Source organism: Ammospiza nelsoni, chromosome 7 (genome assembly GCF_027579445.1).
Source record: "Ammospiza nelsoni isolate bAmmNel1 chromosome 7, bAmmNel1.pri, whole genome shotgun sequence".
Taxonomy (NCBI): domain Eukaryota; kingdom Metazoa; phylum Chordata; class Aves; order Passeriformes; family Passerellidae; genus Ammospiza; species Ammospiza nelsoni.
The window spans coordinates 9,655,921-9,674,142 of NC_080639.1; the positions used below are offsets into that span (position 1 = coordinate 9,655,921).

Here is an 18,222-nt window from a genome sequence, read left to right on the forward strand (position 1 = left end):
AATTTTCCCTCTTCTTTAACAATGCACTTTGTCACTGTTTTATATATGTTATTTTTGTTAACTGCTGTTTTACAAAAGGCTTTAAAACCTCCCTTTATTTATAGAATTCACTGTGATGTTGTACATTTTCTGAATCACAGTTTTGGGTTGGAAACTGGGTGTTGACAGTAGTTTGATTGTTTAGGAGGCTTTTTAAATTTATTTTTTCCTCCTGCTAGGGAAGTAGAATTTAATAGAACCTTAGAATATTTTGAGTTGGAAGGGGCCCACAGGGATCATTGAGTCCAACTGCTGGACCTGCACAGGGTGCCCCAAGAATCCCACCATGTGTGTGAGAGTGTTGTCCAAATGCTTCTGGACCTCTGTCATGCTTGGTGCTGTGACCACAGGCATGGGGAGTCTGTTTCAGTGCCCAACCACCCTCTGGGGGAAAGAACCTTTTCATAGAACCTGAGAATCATTAAGGTTGGAAAAGACCTCCAAGAGCATCAGGTCCAACCGTTGACCAAATACCACCATGGCCACTAAACCTCACTGTGAAGTGCCACATCTGCTCAGTGTTTGAACAGTCCCAGGGATGCTGACTCCACCACTTCCCAGGGGAGCCTGTTCCAATGCCTGACCACTCTTGCAGTGAAGAAATTTTTTCCTAACACCTAACCTGGACCTCTCTGGTGCACCTTGAGGCCATTTCTCCTTGATCTGTTGCTGCTTGCATGGGAGAAGAGCCTGACCCTTACCTGGCTGTCACCTCCTGTGAGGTAGTGAGCAATAAGATCCCCTCTGAGTCTCCTTTTCTCAGGCTAAACACCCTCAGCTCCCTCAGGCTCTCCTCATCTCACTTGTGTTCTAGCTTCATTGCCCTTCTCTGGACACACTCCAGCACCTCCATGTCTTTTTTGTAGTGAAAGCCCCAAGACTGCACACAGGACATGGGGTGTGGCATCACCAGTGGTGAGTACAGAAAGACAATCTGGTCCTGCTGGCTGCACTATTCCTGATAGAGGGCAGGATGCCATTGGTCTTCTTGGCCACGCACTGCTCATTTCAGCTGCAGTCAAACAGCACCCCCAGGTCCTTTTCTAGTGTGCACCTTAATAGCCAACCTTCCCCCAGCCTGTAGTGCTGCAGGGGGTTGTGATCCAAGTTCAGGACCTGGCACTTCATCTTATTGAACTTCACACCATTGGCCTTGGCCTGTGAATTCAGCCTGTCCAGATCCCTCGGCAGAGCCTTCCTGCCCTCCAGCAGATCAACACTCCCTCCCAACTAGATGTTGCCTGCAAACTGCCTGAGGGTACACTCAGTCCTCTTCTCCAGATAATTGGAAAAGATGTTAAACAGGCCTGGCCCTGATTTTGAGCCCTGGAGAACACCAGCAGTGACCAGTTCCAACTGCATTTCATTCCGTTCACTACCACTCTCTGGGCTTGGCCATCCAGACAGAGTGCATCCAAAAAGAGTGCAGCCGTCCAAGCCAGGGGCTTTCAGTTTCTCCAGGAGAATGCTGTGGGGCAGTGCCTAGAACTGTACTGAAGTTAAGGTTACATCCACAGCCTTCCCCTCATCCACTAGGTGGATCACCTGGTCATAAGAGGGGATCAGGTTTTCTGAACACCTGTGGCTGAACATGTGTGATTAAAGCAATAAAAAGGATGTGACTCTCAGGAGTCTTTGGAATTCTTGAAAGGCTTTGAAGACAGGTGTTACCAGATGAAGATCCTTGGCTCCTTTTAATATCTGTTAGCTCCTCTCCTAACTTACCTCCTAACTCCCAAATCCAAGCATTTCTCCACTGTGTCATGCTCAAGACAGTCTTTTTGTTGGAAGGGTGCTCTCGTGTCATGAAAGGGAAATCTGAGTAAGGAATACACTGGAATTTGTAGAATGAACAGCATTGTGGAACATGACTGTGTTTCAGCAAATCCCCTTGATAGCTCTAATATTTGATGGCATTGGATAGACAGGTATGTAGCTGTATCTGATGAGGGGGAAAATGGTGCCTTGAGTTTCTGTACTGGATATCTCCACTAGTAATTGTCTTAGCATCACACATACAAATGGAGAGGCAACTGATTCCTTAGGGGTAAGTCTAAAATATCTAGGAAAATAATTGATTAGTTGCTTAATTTTTTTATAAGCTAAATTGAATAATCTTTGTGATTTCTGTTTTCAAGGGCAGTTTATGTAAGGGTTCCCTTTTAGGAAGGTAACTTAGTACTGGTGTTAAAACAGAACACCAGTTAAGGCATGGAGCTGAAAAACAGCACCGCTTCTCAAGGCTGGCATTCTAAAGAGTGTGGTGAGGACTTCACATTGATCAGTTTTGATCTTAGCAGATGGGTTTTCTTCCACTGCAGAGAATGTGCCAGCCCTTGGAGCTGGGTGTCTGCATCATGAAGATGAAGAGGTTATAGACATAGTATTGGAGGATGTGGTTTTGTTTCCCTTGGGCTCAATTCAGTCTTGGGATATTGCTGCCTGGTTTTGTTCCTGTTTGTGTACTCTCAACAGGTAGGCAGCAATGCTTCCAATTGAAACCTAATAGGCTATTAGGTTTTAGGTCAAGAAACTAAGGAACATACTGGCCCAAAGAGTTATCTGCAGTGAGATCTCAAATGCCAGGGTGACAAGATTTTTGAAGCATGTAGCACAAAACTAGAGAGACTGAAATGCAGTTTTCTTCTAAAGAGCTAACTCAAGTACATTACCAGCCTACAGCTCATGTACAACTGCTTGCTCAACTAGACATTTACACCCCCAAACCTTATTACAGGGTGAATAATGTGACTGTGATGAAATCATTGAAGAAAATAGGTGGGGTTTGGGTACTAAAAGTCTACTTTAAGTGTACTGCCATTATGTAGTAATAAGGTAACTGGAATGAGTTTGTTTAACTCTCAGCATCATAATTATGCTGAAGTAGCCACAGTTGGAAGCAGCATCTGGTCCCAGCTCTAATTAAGATTTTCCTTTTATCTGGGATTGCAAATCACTGTAGCTACTGGTAGAAATTCTAAAATATAAAGGATAGTTAGGGATGCAGAGCAACTGTTTTTTTATTCTGCTCTTCCTTGATATCTTTGAAGAAACAAATACTGAGCAACTTTTAATTCTCTCTAATCCTGTATCAGGGACCCCAGTGGGAAGAGGTTGCACACTCTTTGTCTGCACTTCACACATTTTTCAAGGAATCCTCCTGCACTATATGTGTTCATAATGAAATAACAGGTACCTAGTCTGTGTGTGCATGGAGTCACACAATCATTTAGGTCGGAGTGTACATTGTCATCCTCCAAAAAACTATGCCTGTGTCCAAGGGCTGCATGGGGTGGAGGAATAGGTACACACAGACACCCACATCATTATCTTCTGCATATGTGCAATAGATTTTATATGCATTAGGACATTTTGTAAGATGTGGATCGTGCAATCCCCTTCAATGAAACAGAGAGGTGGAATATATTTGGCTAGCTCTTGCAGAATCTAAGATGGGCCACATGTAATAATATATCTTTGAGTAGACTGTTTCTGCAGCGTCATCATACTGACTAGAGTCAGATTCTTCCTTGGCTCATCCTAGACACCCGCTTTATATGACCTAGAAAAAAATATGGGGGGTGTGTGAGAGGGGTGTATTTTTAGATAAACTAAAGGGTATAAGCAAGGTTAAAAAAATAGGGTAATGCAGGAACCTCATGGCAACACTTTCCAAAATAAATGAAATGGAACAGGCAGTGTTTCTCTGATTTTTTAATAGCTGTTGATACATCTGGGGAATATAGAAAAATAATTTTCTGTAATTTGCCAGCTCTTCCTATGTTGTTGCTTCATAATGTGCAGCAGAGCTAGAAATGAATACACACTGTATTCTGTCTTTTATATAGTATAGAAATTTAGGAGTTGCATGGCCTCTTTAGTTTGTGGCTTTAATTTAAGCTACTGTCGTAACTATTTCCTAAAATTCTGTCTCTTGTACTGAGTATCTGGCGAGTATATGACTATTTAAAAAACTAATCTGAACCTATTACAGTAACTGCTTTTAGCAAGTTTGCATTTAATAAATTCTCTTTTTCCACAGCTTTCTTAAAACCACCTTACTCAAGTGTTCTTTTCAAAGTTCTGAGTATCAGCCATTCTAGCAGGTCAAGCTGTGTAATAACCTTGCATTAATCAGCAGCTATGATTTATATCTGTACCTGCAGCATCACACTAGGATACCCGAAAATAAACAGCATGATGTTTATATTAGTCATGTAACAAGTGTCTTTCTCAGTTTGGTCACATGCATTTAATTTAAAATACATCCAGTAAAGAAAAAAATCACTTGGCACTTTCTGTTTCCATTTTAAGTAATCAATTTTAAAATAGAAGCAGTACAGGATATGTTTTATAAGAGGAGCTGTAAAGAAGAGGACAGATTCTTTCATCACTCCAGAATGTCTTTGAGGAGGCTTAGAGCAGGTGTAGAGGAGAGAGGCTGAGGCAGCCCTGGGCTGTCCTTCACCTCTGCCTGCTCTGGAGCATGGGGAGACTCCCTGCCAGCCAGAGCTGTGGACACCCGACCTGTGGCTCTCCTTGCTCACTTCTCCCCTTTTTCTGTTCCCTGCCCCCTGATGTAAATTGTGTTTTATGTCTAAGGGGTTCACCTCACTTCGGAATAACCAAGCTGTGATCCAGCATGTGCAAAGGGCTGTCAGGCTGCTCTTTAGGAGATGAATTACATTCAGGCAGGACTAAAAAGCCCCACTTCACAAATGCTGCAGAATGTAGTGGAACTGGAAAATTAAAGATTTGGGGAATAGTTTAGGGTCAACAGTCTCAAAGCTTTACAATTCCACCTGTCCTGTAGGAAGGGAATATCATGTTCCAGGAGAACTGTGTTCTTCTGTGGAATTCACCCCTGAAGGCCAGCAAATATTCCACTGGACAGGTGGAATTTTAAGGCTATATATAGCATTTCTTGAGATGGGTGCTTGTGTATTTTTTGCTCTCTCACCATCCTTTCACTTAACAGCATGTACTTGAATACTGTGAGCTTATTTTGAATTTATTGGACACATAATACCTACTGAAAATATAAATTTCAACAGCACTGTAGCATCCAATTTAAAATGCAACATGCTGCATTATTTTTCCTTTTGTATTTAAAGGAAAACATTGAATACACTCAGGCAACTAGCAGTGGCAAAAATGAAGTGGACCTGAGTGTAGCAGTCTCAGTTGCCTAGAAGCAGAAAACCAACCAAGGATAACATTTTTTTTGTTGATACGCAGCAAAGAAAGTCAGCAGATTCAGAATTAAATTTGTAACTATTTGGTATAGGACTTCTCATTAGTGATGGACAAAATTTCACCTCCCAAAGTAATTAATACCTTCTGTGTGCATAAATAGAATTGACAAGTAACTCCTGTTGCAAGTTGCAATTAATATTGCCTCACTGTATTTATTAAGTCTTTGTAATTATATTTCAAGACATGTAGCTAATGCAGCAGATGGTCCTTCATCCTTCTAACTTGTAAAAGTTTTTATTAGACAAAGAACTGCTTTCCTAATATATAGTTCCTTAGAAACTGCTTTTCTTTCTAAATGGCAGGCTTATCTCATAGACCTGGAGTATCCAGGTGTGAGCTATGGATGGACAGCTAATAACCTGATCTCTACTGAAACAAGCTCTTTGATATAAGTAACTTAAAAATTGCAGTGCCCACTTTCAAATATTGACCAGCCTGTGAGAGACCTGTCATAAACCCTCACTTTAACTACTCAGGAAAAGCACAAATACCACTGCTGTATCTAAGAGAAGTAATATTTGTATTGACTTGGTTTTAACAGTTGCCCTCAGGCACAGAAGCCCAGAAGAGCCTCAGAACATGCATGAATACAAGCATTGCTTAGCTTTCCAATTGCTGTGTGTCTAAATAAGTAACAGAATATGAGAAGACGTGTCAAAAGGTACCATATCGAGCCTGTTAACGCTGAAAGTTGTGATTTTCAGAGGGTCAAGGTACAGAATGTTACATATACAGTGTGTGTGCAGTTGCATATGCATGTTCATAGACATGACATGAGTTCAACAAATATAATGTCAAAAATTTGACTCTGTGCCATTTGTTTCAGGCAGTTATTTGGCAGAAGACCAGGGTATCAGATCACAAAATGGCCTGTATGTCAGTTCTGGGAACAGCCGTTATGAGCAGTATGGTACCTTTTCAACACTGCTGCGAATATCCTGAGGTGAGTTTTAACTTCCTTCTCCCAAATTCACTTCAGGTCTGTCAATGAAGAGAGCTAAGGAAATACTCAAAAAGAAGGAGACTTTGAAAAAGAAGGTGTGTCTCCAGATTGACATCTGATTAATGCATTTGATTCTATTACTGTCCTCTCCGCAAAATTAATTGGTTTGGTGATTGAAAATCCACTCCAAGAATCACCTCGTCAGGACTCATGTGGCACTGATCAAATGGCAGTAAAAACAGTTGTGATGACAAATGCAGAATTGCTGATTGCTCAGAGCTGTCTCAGTTGGGATTCCTGGCCCACAGGCAGGTTGTGCTCCCATTAATATCTGAGCATTTAGATGGTTCTCATCTTCGTGGCCTCTTAGCCTTGTACTCTAAAGAGTATTCCCTCAATTTCAGTGGGGGCACCTGAGCAGTGAAAGAAACACATACTTAGAAGGGCAAGTTATGTGCAACTTCCACCAAACTCGTATTTCAGCTGAACACTTTATACTTTTCAAAAAATTCTGTGTTCTTGGCTTCTTTTTCCCCTTCTGAAAATGAGGGAATTACCCATGATACCCTCCTTCGTCTAATGTTTTCAATATTTTTTTACTCTGCTTCCTTTTTTTTTTTTTTCTTGAGAAATTTTTTATTAAAGGGGAATCTTGCTACCTTTGAACCTTGTAGGCTGCATTTTCCTGTATCATGTGGTGATAAACCTTGACAGGATGAGATGAATCACTGTAAAGTCACAATGGCTCATAGACACAACTCACCAATGCTGCATTCAGCACGGTGCTTAATAATATTATTCAGACTTTAAGGTCTCACTGTTTATATGTGCAGCTTAATTGCAGTATTCAGACTTAAATCTTGAGTTTGCCAGAGTGCTTTTATACATCCAGTAGAATGAGGGGGAACAAAGCAAAGTCATTTTTGTACTTTACAAAGTTTCGTTTGTTTATGTCTGAACTGAACATCCAGAGCTATTCTTACCTGAATGTAGCTTGGATGTGCCCCCAGGACACGTGCAGGGCACTCCAAAGGGAAGATAAGGGGGTATCTAGAAGGGACTAGCTTGGAGGAGGCACTTAGGTTCTCACATTACTTCTCTGCTATATCGTGAGGCATCCATATTCCTTGAATAGAAGTTGGAGAACATTCCATCTCTCTCTCTGTCTCTAAATAGTGTGTAAAATACCATGTGCATCATTTATAGGTGTATAAGTGATCCATGCACAATGTTGACGTTCAGAAACTGTGGACATTTCTAAACTAGGCAGCCAAACACTACTGGAGTGGCAGAGTTAAGTTGCCTGTGTAATCATTTTTTCCTCCCTTGTGTGCAGGTATTGGAATAGGTATTTAAAGACAAGGCATATACTGCTTTTTTTCCTTCCCATTCAGTGTGTCTCTCGTTTGCTACACAGACCAGAGGGCAGCTCTTTAGTTCTTTTAACTCCTATTTGTTCATTGTGTAGCTGCATGCTCCTTTGCTGCAAAGTCTGCTCTGAAGACAAAACTTATCTTGCTGTTCCTTACTGCAGAGTTAAAACTTCTTCAACAAGTGATCCAGGGATTTTAAAGACTGGACTTCTTGAGAATATCTCCATTATGGGCACTGAATGAAACAGGAACACATTTCAAATTAGCTTTGAGGCATGCAAACTCAGGAGCTATGTGTAAAATAAAAAGAAAACCAAGAAAATAAAGAACCAAAACAACTTTTTAAACTTTTCAGATCCCCAGTCTTGTAAATGGATAGATTTATTTGGGCTGAAAACTTTCACACAGGAAATTTCCCTATTGTTTTCTTTTCCTATGAAGGTTACATTTAGCAGCTACATGTGCCACTGGGAGAAAGATAAGTATAAAAGAAAGGCATTCTGCTGTCCACCTGTCACAGATATATTTTAATGAATATAGAAGTTGTAGGTTTTTTTTAAATATTAATTTGAAAACAGTTGATCTACTATGAAATCAAAGTTTCATTAATATTTCCAGTGTCTGTAATTTTGTCTTCATACTTCACATACTTTCATATATGAAAATTCTACTAAGACTATTATTATAAATTGTAGATAACTTTTAATGAGCATACTGATATTCTCCATGGCTGTAAATAGTAACAGCAGTCGGCCATTTCTAAATCTGGCAACTTGTTAAAAGAGTTATTTAGAGACTTTCAGTTTTGTTTTAATGTTTTCTGTATATAAAAATATTGTTGGAAGTGAAAGACTCAATACAAATATTTGTGAATTAGAAAAAGAAGTGCAGAGGAGGAAGATTGAGGGAGGATGTGCTAAAGCTGCAGATTAAAATCTCAAAGTGCTGCATGCTGTTTTCTGATAATCATCCAACAGATACTTGACACCTCTTTAATTTGACCAGTGGTGTTTGGTTCTTTGCGACGTTGCTGACCAGAACACGCCAGCTTTAGCACAGAATGCTTGGTCCAAGGTCAGGAGGGAATAAGGGAGCACATGAGCAGAGAGCTGCGTGACGTAGATGAATGGGAAGGATGGGCCAAGTCCCATGGATCTTAAATTCCATTTCAAATGCATGATAATTTGGATTTTAGCAGATACACGGGGTTCTGCCAAAAGCAGAGCTTATGAGGACTCATTTCTGTGTTCAGTGATCCACCCTGCTACCAGAACATTCTCCAGACTTTCTCATATCTCCAAAATCCTCATGCTGCCCCAGTGTTCTTTCACCTGCTTGTTTGGGCAGGTGGAGAAGGGCAATGTGTGGGGCAAGATGTGGGCTGCCCAGGATGTCATTTCTTGCATGCTGCTGTTCCTGGCTTTTGAAAAGTTACAATTGCCTTTTCTTTAGTAAAGTCATTATCTTGAGGCTGTTCTCTCCAAACAGCTGTCAGTTATCACAGGAATTGTGGAAATACATCTCTGGGATTTCTGCTTCTTTATCAGATTGATTTGAAATCCATCCAACAGTCTCAAAGTTGCTTAGTGAGGGAGAGGGGAAGAGATGGGACAAGCAGCACGAGTCATCGGCCTTATTTTGACCTGAAAAACCTGTTAAATAATCTCAACAGAAAAATCTTAAAACTTGGAGTTCATGTTAGGTACACAAATCATGTGCTGTTTCCAAGGCTCCCTGGCAGTGCTGTGCTCACAGGTTCTGCTGCAGCCTGTGAATCGTGGGTGCTCAGCACTCTTGAGAGTCAGATGATTTGGATACAGGTGGCGTAGGTAAATTTAGGTGCCCTGAATAAATGCCCTGTGACAGGCTATTTAAGGTGCTCTGCACATAGAGAAGGAGGGATTGTGTGTTTTGGGCTTTCCCTGTAGGGCTGGCTCACTGCTGCCCTGGCCAGGTTGGGCAGCACTCTGTGCCTTTGTCTTGGACAGGGCTTAGGTTGGCAACCCCACAGTCAGCAAGCCAAGAGCTGCTGGCCTGGCTCTCCACAGCCTCAGCTCCAGGCGGCATCCTGCTGCAAATGGCAGTCCAAATGGGACATATGTCAATAAACTGACCAAGGGAAATAGATACAATCCCATCTTTCTCAGCCTATTTTTTTTTCCTCTAACTGCCTTTATCTTTGTCTATTGTAGCTGTCAAGAAGCAGTACATGCATGTGAATGACATACAATTTTGTTTTACTGTCTCACCTTTATAAAAAAACATTTTTGGTTCTTTAAAAGATGTTTGCGCTGTATTTGTTTTATCATTGTAGATAAATCTTTCTGGATTTCTCCCAAAAGCTGAGTCAGACACTTCTTTGACAAGCCTTTCAAGTTCAGAAAGGAGTTTCATTTTTATAAATAATCGTCCGGTTCTTCAGAAGGAAATACTGAAGGTAACATCCTCTAGCTTTTAATTCAAGGAATAGAAATGTGATTTCTTTGAGGACAGAGACATCTAAGCAATCTACAACTTTTTTTTCCCCCATGCAACAGTTTGAAGTATTACAGGTGAAAATACTAGCATTTACAACAGAAAGCCCTTCCAAAAGTCTGACACTGCCGGTGCCTCAGTTCTATTGCTGCAGTCAGACCACAGAGCTGGAGGTTTGGTGCTTTTGGCTGTTTAACAAAATTAATTTCAGATGCTTTGTGCAAGATACCAGAATAGTTGATTCTTTGTATTAGCCTGTAGAAATCACCTGTGCAATTTCCCATAAGGGAATTTTGATTTTGTCCACTTCCAGCTGTGAACTTACCAAGCAAACACCCATGCTTTCCCTTTAAATTTGTGTGTGCATTGGGTAGAAATGAAAGTGATAGTGCAGCAGCATTGGCTACAGCTAGGCATCGTGTAGGCAGAATTTGATACTCTTGGGTTTCTCTCACTACTGAACCTTGCAGCACTTCACTTGGAGCAGCCTTGCTGTCCTAATCCTTGTCATCACCAGGGAAGAAAATCATGCTTATGCCAAAGTGTTCCTGCAGGTTTTAAAGTGGACACGACGACAGTTTTCAATTGGCAGGCAAAGCTTTGTGTATGTAAACCCTGAACTTACGTTGGTGTGTTAAATGCTGAATAAGGGTAATCCATCTCCATGTATTATTTGATGTGCCTGGCACTTCTAGGAGTTCAAAGCTTAGTTTGAATCCCATGAAAGAGATGGTTCCTTAACAAGAGCAAGGAAGCCTGGATTCAAGGTGGGATTCAGCAAACAAAGTAAAAATACAGTGCCCTGCATGGAAAATAGGCTACATATCACATTTATCTCCATGCTATGAAGGCATGGAAACCACCAGGAACTGGCCTTTTGGTGACTATTCTGGCATACATGAAATGAGGACCTTTTAAGCATTTCTTTAAGTTGAAAAATGGACAAAACCAGCAAACCAGTTGTGCTTTTATAATGTCAGATTTTGTTTCTGTGCATTTTTGTCTATTTTATTGCCTTTACTGACATCTCTTTATTACATCAATCTCTAGTTAATTCGACAATACTACAGTCAGGTGACACAAAAGGACTGTACTCGTTTATATCCTGTTTTCTTTTTGAATATTACTGTACCTGCCTCTGCTGTGGATGTGAATATAACACCTGATAAAACACAAGTTATGCTGCATTATAAGGTAATTAAGATTTGTTCTGTTTCTGAGTTGTGAGTCCTTACATAAGCATGATAAGGGCCTTGGAACTACCAGAATGTTCAAACATAAACACTGTCACTGGGTTTTGGGGGTTTTTTTAGTTGCATGACAGCTTGCCTTTGTCAGAGCACTGTTTTGAACAAAAAGTACTAAACAAGCTAACTGGGGGATTCTTTAAAATTAGTTTCCCAGTTCATTTAAAATGTTTTGATGCTGTCAGATTTATACATGTACCACTTTGGTTTCAGATGGCTTTACAGGGAGAGAAGCTAAGTGGAATTATGTTATGTGCCCCTGTATAAATTTCATATTTAAACCAAGTAATCACTGTTTAAACACCACCATTAAGGTGAGGGTGGGCAGGAGGGGAGTTGATTTCTCATCAAAGCACTATTTTGTCATTATGTGTGATATATTATTGATGACATCAATTAAGTGGCACAAAAATTAGAAAGGTTGCATTGGTGGCTATTAATGTGCTTATTCAAAGTGAATATAGGTAGTCACACCAGTATGTTAATCCTCTTATTAATAAAAACCTTTTGTATTTGTCTGTGTTATTCTTGCAAATGTCCTGCCTGGTAAGGGTCAGTTGTATGAAAATTAACATACAGCATTTTTACATTTGATCTAGTTTTTCTTTGGCATTAGAAAAAGGGTCGGAGTTTCTTTTCTCTCTTTTCTTTTTCTGTTTTTTTAAATTTTTATATTTTATGGGTTTGGGTTTTTTATCTTGCTCATTTCCATCATTTGGTGCAAAGCTGAATTGGAAACATGAACCATGAAAGCACATCCACATGAAATTGGATGTTGCTGTGCACCTCTTTTGGCTGTAAACTTCTAACTCCATATAAGGTAGGAATAACTTTACATGATACTGGTTTAAGAAGTCAAAACCCTGTTATAAAGAAGGTATTTAATTTGCTCTGTGATATCAGGCTAAACTAGTGAAGCAGAATGTCACAAAATATTTGAAGCTGAAAGTATCCAGTTCAGAATCTTTTGGAATGTGTGAACAACTGAAATGCAATGATCTGCCCAGACACGTCTAAAGATTATTCCAAATAAGAGCACTTTGCATATTGTTCCATATTCTTGGTATCTGACAGTTACATTTTCAGGTGCACTTGTGTGTGTGTGTGTTTTTTTTTTCCAGGAATCTGTCTTGCTTGCAGTTGAAAATGTGTTGAAATCAGTATATGGGCCACTACCTGCTGCAGTCCCTGGTGAAAGTAATAAAACAGATGTTACCTCAGAAGACATGTTTGTTCATAGAACAGACCAAACAGATGTGGCTGTTAATGAAATGGGACCATCTGGAAATGATGAGCTACATGCTCATACTTCATTCCTTTCACTCAGCAGTGATGTGCAAAACTGTCAAGCAGGAAAAAACGCAGAGATCTGCTTAAATCATCAGACATTTAGTGGTGATAATGTACACAGTTGCCTGGACAAAAGAGAGGTTTCTAAGAGTGATGCCTTTCCAGACAATTCCTTAAATTTATTGCGTGAGGAGGAACAGAATGGACAGAATATGGCTGATATTCAAAGTAATAGTGTTCCTGTGAGCCCCAAGTCTAAAAAAGCCAATGAGCATGTTGAGAGCTCTGATACTATTGACAAAATAGATAAAAATGAGGAAGCCTTAGTCCCTAAGGACTTATCTGAAATCCCTGCTGATAGTTGGAGTATGGGAAGTGCATTTAAAGACATTCTGGGAGACAAGCTGGAACCTGTTAAGATCTTGATTCCTGGAGCTGGAGGGACAGTTAATAAGCAAAATGAATACACTGGTGAAAAAAGCAGTGATCCACAAAGCTCAGATCAAAGCATAAAGAAAAAAAATGTGATAAGTGAAAAATTTGGACGTGTGACAGCTTATGACTTAATTAATAGCAAAATAATAAAGAAACCAAAGTCTGCATTTGAATTTTTCACACATGAGTGTCGTCCAAAATTGATAGATGATAATCCAAAGACCAGCATGAATGACATCCTGCTGACAATTGAAGAGCAGTGGAAGAATTTGAATGAAGAGGAAAAACGGAAGTAAGTTCAGGCTGTGTCTTGCTTCTGAATCCGGAAGCTACCAGAGTTCCTTGCAATGAATTAAAGAAATTGCAACATTCCAGTTATTTATGAAAAAATAGATAATGAATTTTGACTTCTCAGGATCAGGATCAGTATTGTTTGACATCAGAGTTGTGTTTTGCTGTGTGCAGTTGTGCACTGCAGACTGGAATTACTCCTGCCACTGTGCTGTGCAGCAGCTGGATTAGGGACAGCAGTAGTTAGGGACAGCTCTGCTGCACAGTTATTTAAAATAACAGGCAAGAAACTGACTGAGTCCTACAAGCTTCTAGGGGCAGCCTTTACTATCACTCCCAGTGCACTGTCCTTGAAAGCCAGCACGGTGATGGATGAGGCGCTGTAGAGTTCTTCGGAGGTTTTTCAACTTCTATTACTGTAAAGGGAGAGTTCTTTTTTAGGAACTTTGGTACTCAAACATTGAGTAAATTCCATTCCTCTAAATTTCATTTGTATCTCAGCCAAGGCTATCTCAGAATTGTATTTGTAAAACCCAGTCAAATGACACAAGGAATTACTTTTTCCCCTAACCAGCTATTCCATTGCTGGTTCAGAGACTATAGCACAGTCCAGATTTTAATCTGTTTCAAACAAGACTAAGTCTCTTCCTAGATCACAGTCTGAATAGCTAAATTCCATATTTTTCTAAAATGAATTGTCACTGAGTTTTTGAAATCCATTTGCAAGAAAAGGAAATATTTTAATAAGACATCTGCATTTTTCTGAATGTTAGCTGTATCAGAGTTAAGTGAAACCTTTTCACCTAGCTTCTGGTTTACCTAATTTAAAGTTTACTATGCAAGCAACATGCCATGATCACAAACCCATACATGTGAGAAAGTGTTTTGCCCATCTCTGCATAAGCAGAAATACTAATCTAATAGTAGAAATTTATTACAATTATATTCATGCTTTCAATGAAATGAAACAAAAGGTTCTGCCAGCTGTTTCAGAAAATTTTAATTTGCTCTGCTTTAGCTTTTGAGATTTCATGGTTGCTTTCCTGGTACAACTGTTATGTTAAAGAGTGTGCCTACAGATTAACTTTGCATTAGTTCAGGAAGGAGACCTCTCTGGTAATCAAGTTTTCCTTATATGTGGGACTGAATGCAATATATTACACACAGTGTATATATATTTTCCTTCTATGTAGAATTGAGTCTCATGGCTGTTGAAGGAAAAGAAGAATTCACCACTAGTTGTATCTATAGATACCAGCTTTGGTTTACCTTTCCACATTTATGGTTTAAAATTGCCTCAGAGAATAGCAAATAGGAGGAGATACACAGACAACTTTTCCTGCAGAGCAGCAATCCAGAAGGACTTGTGGCAGAGAGCATGAGTCTTGCCTCCAGGTACTCTGGGTAAATTGGGCCACCTAGAGGTAACAACAAATGTAAATAGATCAGGGCAGCCGAGTGCCACAGCTCTACTTCATGCATCATGCTGGCACAACCCCACATTGCCTGGGCTCCACTCCTTCATCCTTCTGTGATAAAGTCCTGCCTTGTGCAATGGTTTCAGCATCTCTGTTTCTCTCTGTGGCCCCTCCATCGGGTCTCAATTAATTTAAATCCCTTTTGGGAGTAGTACAAGCACCAGATGTCTCGTAGTGACACAGGATGGCCTTTTCAAAACAAGCCAGCATTTATTACACAACCGGAATGTCAAATGTTATGGTCTTTAGGTTATAATAGAGGAGGAAAGCTCCGTGCATGTCCGTGCTGGCAGCATCACATATCCCCCTGCTTTGCAAAGGATTTCATTCCTTGCAGTCACTCGCCTCTTACTTAATACAGCTTGCATGTGTTTCTGGCCTTCATGTTTCCTGCATATCAGGCTCAGGTGGGAGTGGGAAAAATCACTCTAAGTGCCATAACAGTGGCAGGAGTAGTTACCCTGAAGGTGTAGGAAAGGTTCAAAGTTGCACACATTGTCATGGGACTAACAAATCACCTTGTCAGCACTCTGCAGTAATTCTTCATGAGTAGATTTGTACCTTGGGAGAAATATTTTTTCAGGTAGCATGGTCTTTGCTGTCAGAGTTTGCAACTAATACTCAAATTCAGATTATTTGTCTTATAAGGGCTGAGGGACATACATTAAAAGGGGTTTCTTAGTATGCTTATTATTTTGTTTGGGTTTACATTGCAAGGGGGAAAGAATATATCATTGGTCCATTTTTCTAGTTAAACCAAAGCTGCCTTTGAAACTAGACTTCATTCTACTCTTCCACTCTCTGCTTACATCCAATTTTGCAAATTTTCATGTCTTTAGGTTTTGAAGCATCAGAAAAAGATCCTGAATTTGCAGTCTTAATTCACAAAGCAGAGAAACGCTGTTCTTGTAGCACTTGTTGATTATATGTTCCTCCATGGAAGGATTTTCAGAAAGGCAAAAGTGTTCTTCCCTCATAGTTTGTAAATCTGCAGTTGTTCTTTGGTTCTGGGCAAATCACTGATATTGATGTGTATGAATTTGGAAGATGCTCACAATCAAAGTTTGTAAGACTAGAATTTTTCTGGTGGTAGGCGAAACTGACAGGCAAGTTGGACTTTGTTTGGAAGTGTTTTCATTTTGGATTATCAGTGATCACTGAAGGCTCAATTCACCTACACTTAAATATTTTCCTGTATTACAGTTAGGTCTATTCAAAACAAAGTATTTATTGATCAGGTCAAAGCTGTAAATGAATTTGGGATTAAAAAAAAATTTGTTCAAGTGATTTCACCCATTCATTTTAGAAGGAGCAGATGTTTTTTATCTTAATGTTTGCTCCATATTTTCTAGGACGTGATTTATTGCAAGAAACTATTTAAGCTGACTTTTTTAGTTAACTAAATATTGGTACCATATGTGAGTGCTAGCACATCATAATTAATTGCAAATGGTGACCCTTTTGTTGACCTTAATTTTCCAGCGTGCATACACATAATTGAATCAAACTGTTCCAGCAAGTAGCAATAAATAAATATGACCAGCTAAAATACTTATTTCCAATACTAACATATGATAGTACTGCTTTTTTTTGGTTTTGTTTTAATTGAAGATTAGACTGGTTTGAATTACCTTCTAGAATTCAGACTGTCAAGTAAGGGCAAAAAGAGGGAGTTCAGCAAATCACAACCTTTGCTTTCAGGAAAGTAAAATTCTTAAGCAGTAGACAAGCATAAACCTGGGACCTATAAAAGTTTAGTTATCTCACTGACATTTATAAACTCATTAAGAATCGATTCATGTTGTAGAGGTTTAGTATGTAGTAATGTTTTAACCATTTAATCAGCATTTAGGAGTACCTTTTTATTGACTGCTTTTGAAAAATTTCTAAGATTGATTATTACTTACAGATTTCTGTGATAATCATCCATATCATCTATTCTTACACTTCATCTGGCTAATTTTAGGCCATTTGAAATCAAATACACTTTTAAGAAAGTAAGACCTGGGGCTTGGGAAATTATTCACGCTCCAAAGTCCTGCTGGCCCCATGGCCTCCCCTGCAAGGTTGTAGAGCTCTAGAAGCTTAAACTACTTTGTGAATTGAGCTGGATGTGCCTGTGACAAAAAACTCCTTCCAAAACTCTATTTGATTGCAAATCAAACAAGGGACTGAGGTGAAAAGAACCTTGCTGTAGGTCTTTACATGATGCACTCTGTTCCTTAGAGTAATAGTTCCTCTCCCTTACAGTAATTGAGGTTTTGCTGGCTGTCTTGAAGGAAAATTTCTAGCTTTTGTTCAAGATGTGATGTAATAGAGGCACCGTCACCATCTTCATCACAGTTGGCAGCATGTTGATGTGGGTACTTGAATGGACCATGCGTGTGGTTCTTGGCTCTTGAAATGGTTACCTTTCCTTCTGCTGTAGTGTGTTAGGGGTTAAGGTCTGGAGCTTTTCATCTGCTGATGCTACTGGTTTGTTTTCTCCTTCAAGTTATGAAATAAAAGCCACTAAGGACCAGGAACGGTACAACAGAGAGGTCAAGAAAGCCAATGCACAGCCAATGCACCGACCAGCAAAGGAGACAGAAAAACACAAAGCCAAGCTGAAGAGTTCTGCATCTGACCAGCAGAAGCTTGACAAGATATTTCATAACCAGATTGAAAAGAAGGGGAAACTGGAACAGCCTGTGAAAATTGTGACAGTGCCTTTTTCTCTGAGTTCCTGTAGACGTCACCTTCAGAGACAAGAAAGAAATGTTTCAGATGAGCATGAGCTTTTCCTGATCCGTCGTCAGAGTTTTCCTGATGTCTGGATACTTGCTACTGAAAAAAATGTCAAGTTGCTGAATCCATATAGACTGGAAGAGGCCCTCCTGTGTAAGAGATTATTGATGAACCATAAGCTTCCAGTAGAGAAACTGGACAATCCAATTGTGTTAACAGACAGGTATAGTACTATTGAGCAAAAATGTATATATTACTTGAAACATTGGTTGATAACTATTTACAGTAAACTCTGGCAAGGCCCTGTTTGCTAATGCTGGGCTTATCTGTGCACTCACTTAGCTATTAAAACAGAGTTTTGGGTTTTATACTTTGATCTTGTAGTACTGAGCACACTTGGTCTTATTCTACTTGAAATAAGTATGATCTTTGACCAGTTTCCTTGGTAGTGCATCAAATACAAATTTCCTCCCCTGGAAGAAAATTAAATTCTACACATTTTCACAACTTTAACTGATTTTCCTCCAAGAATTAGGAAATGGCTGATAGAATTATTATTACTGTATGCCTAAGCTCAGTCCCCTCACTAAGATAAGTGAATAGTTCTCATTTTGTTTCTTTAAACAATTGCTTTTCCAAAATACTTTATAAAATCTTGATGACTCCTT

General features: G+C 39.6%; 1 protein-coding gene across 1 annotated transcript in view; it reads left to right on the forward strand.

The window, feature by feature from the left end:
- The window catches only part of PMS1 (PMS1 homolog 1, mismatch repair system component), a 44,198-nt gene that overhangs the window by 14,781 nt on the left and 11,195 nt on the right, over window positions 1-18,222 (forward strand). Inside the window, exons 6-10 of the mRNA XM_059475703.1 lie at window positions 6,122-6,238; window positions 9,926-10,048; window positions 11,137-11,280; window positions 12,455-13,350; window positions 17,322-17,777. Of these exons, the coding sequence (XP_059331686.1) occupies window positions 6,122-6,238; window positions 9,926-10,048; window positions 11,137-11,280; window positions 12,455-13,350; window positions 17,322-17,777 (1,736 nt within the window). The remainder of the gene's footprint in view (window positions 1-6,121; window positions 6,239-9,925; window positions 10,049-11,136; window positions 11,281-12,454; window positions 13,351-17,321; window positions 17,778-18,222) is intronic.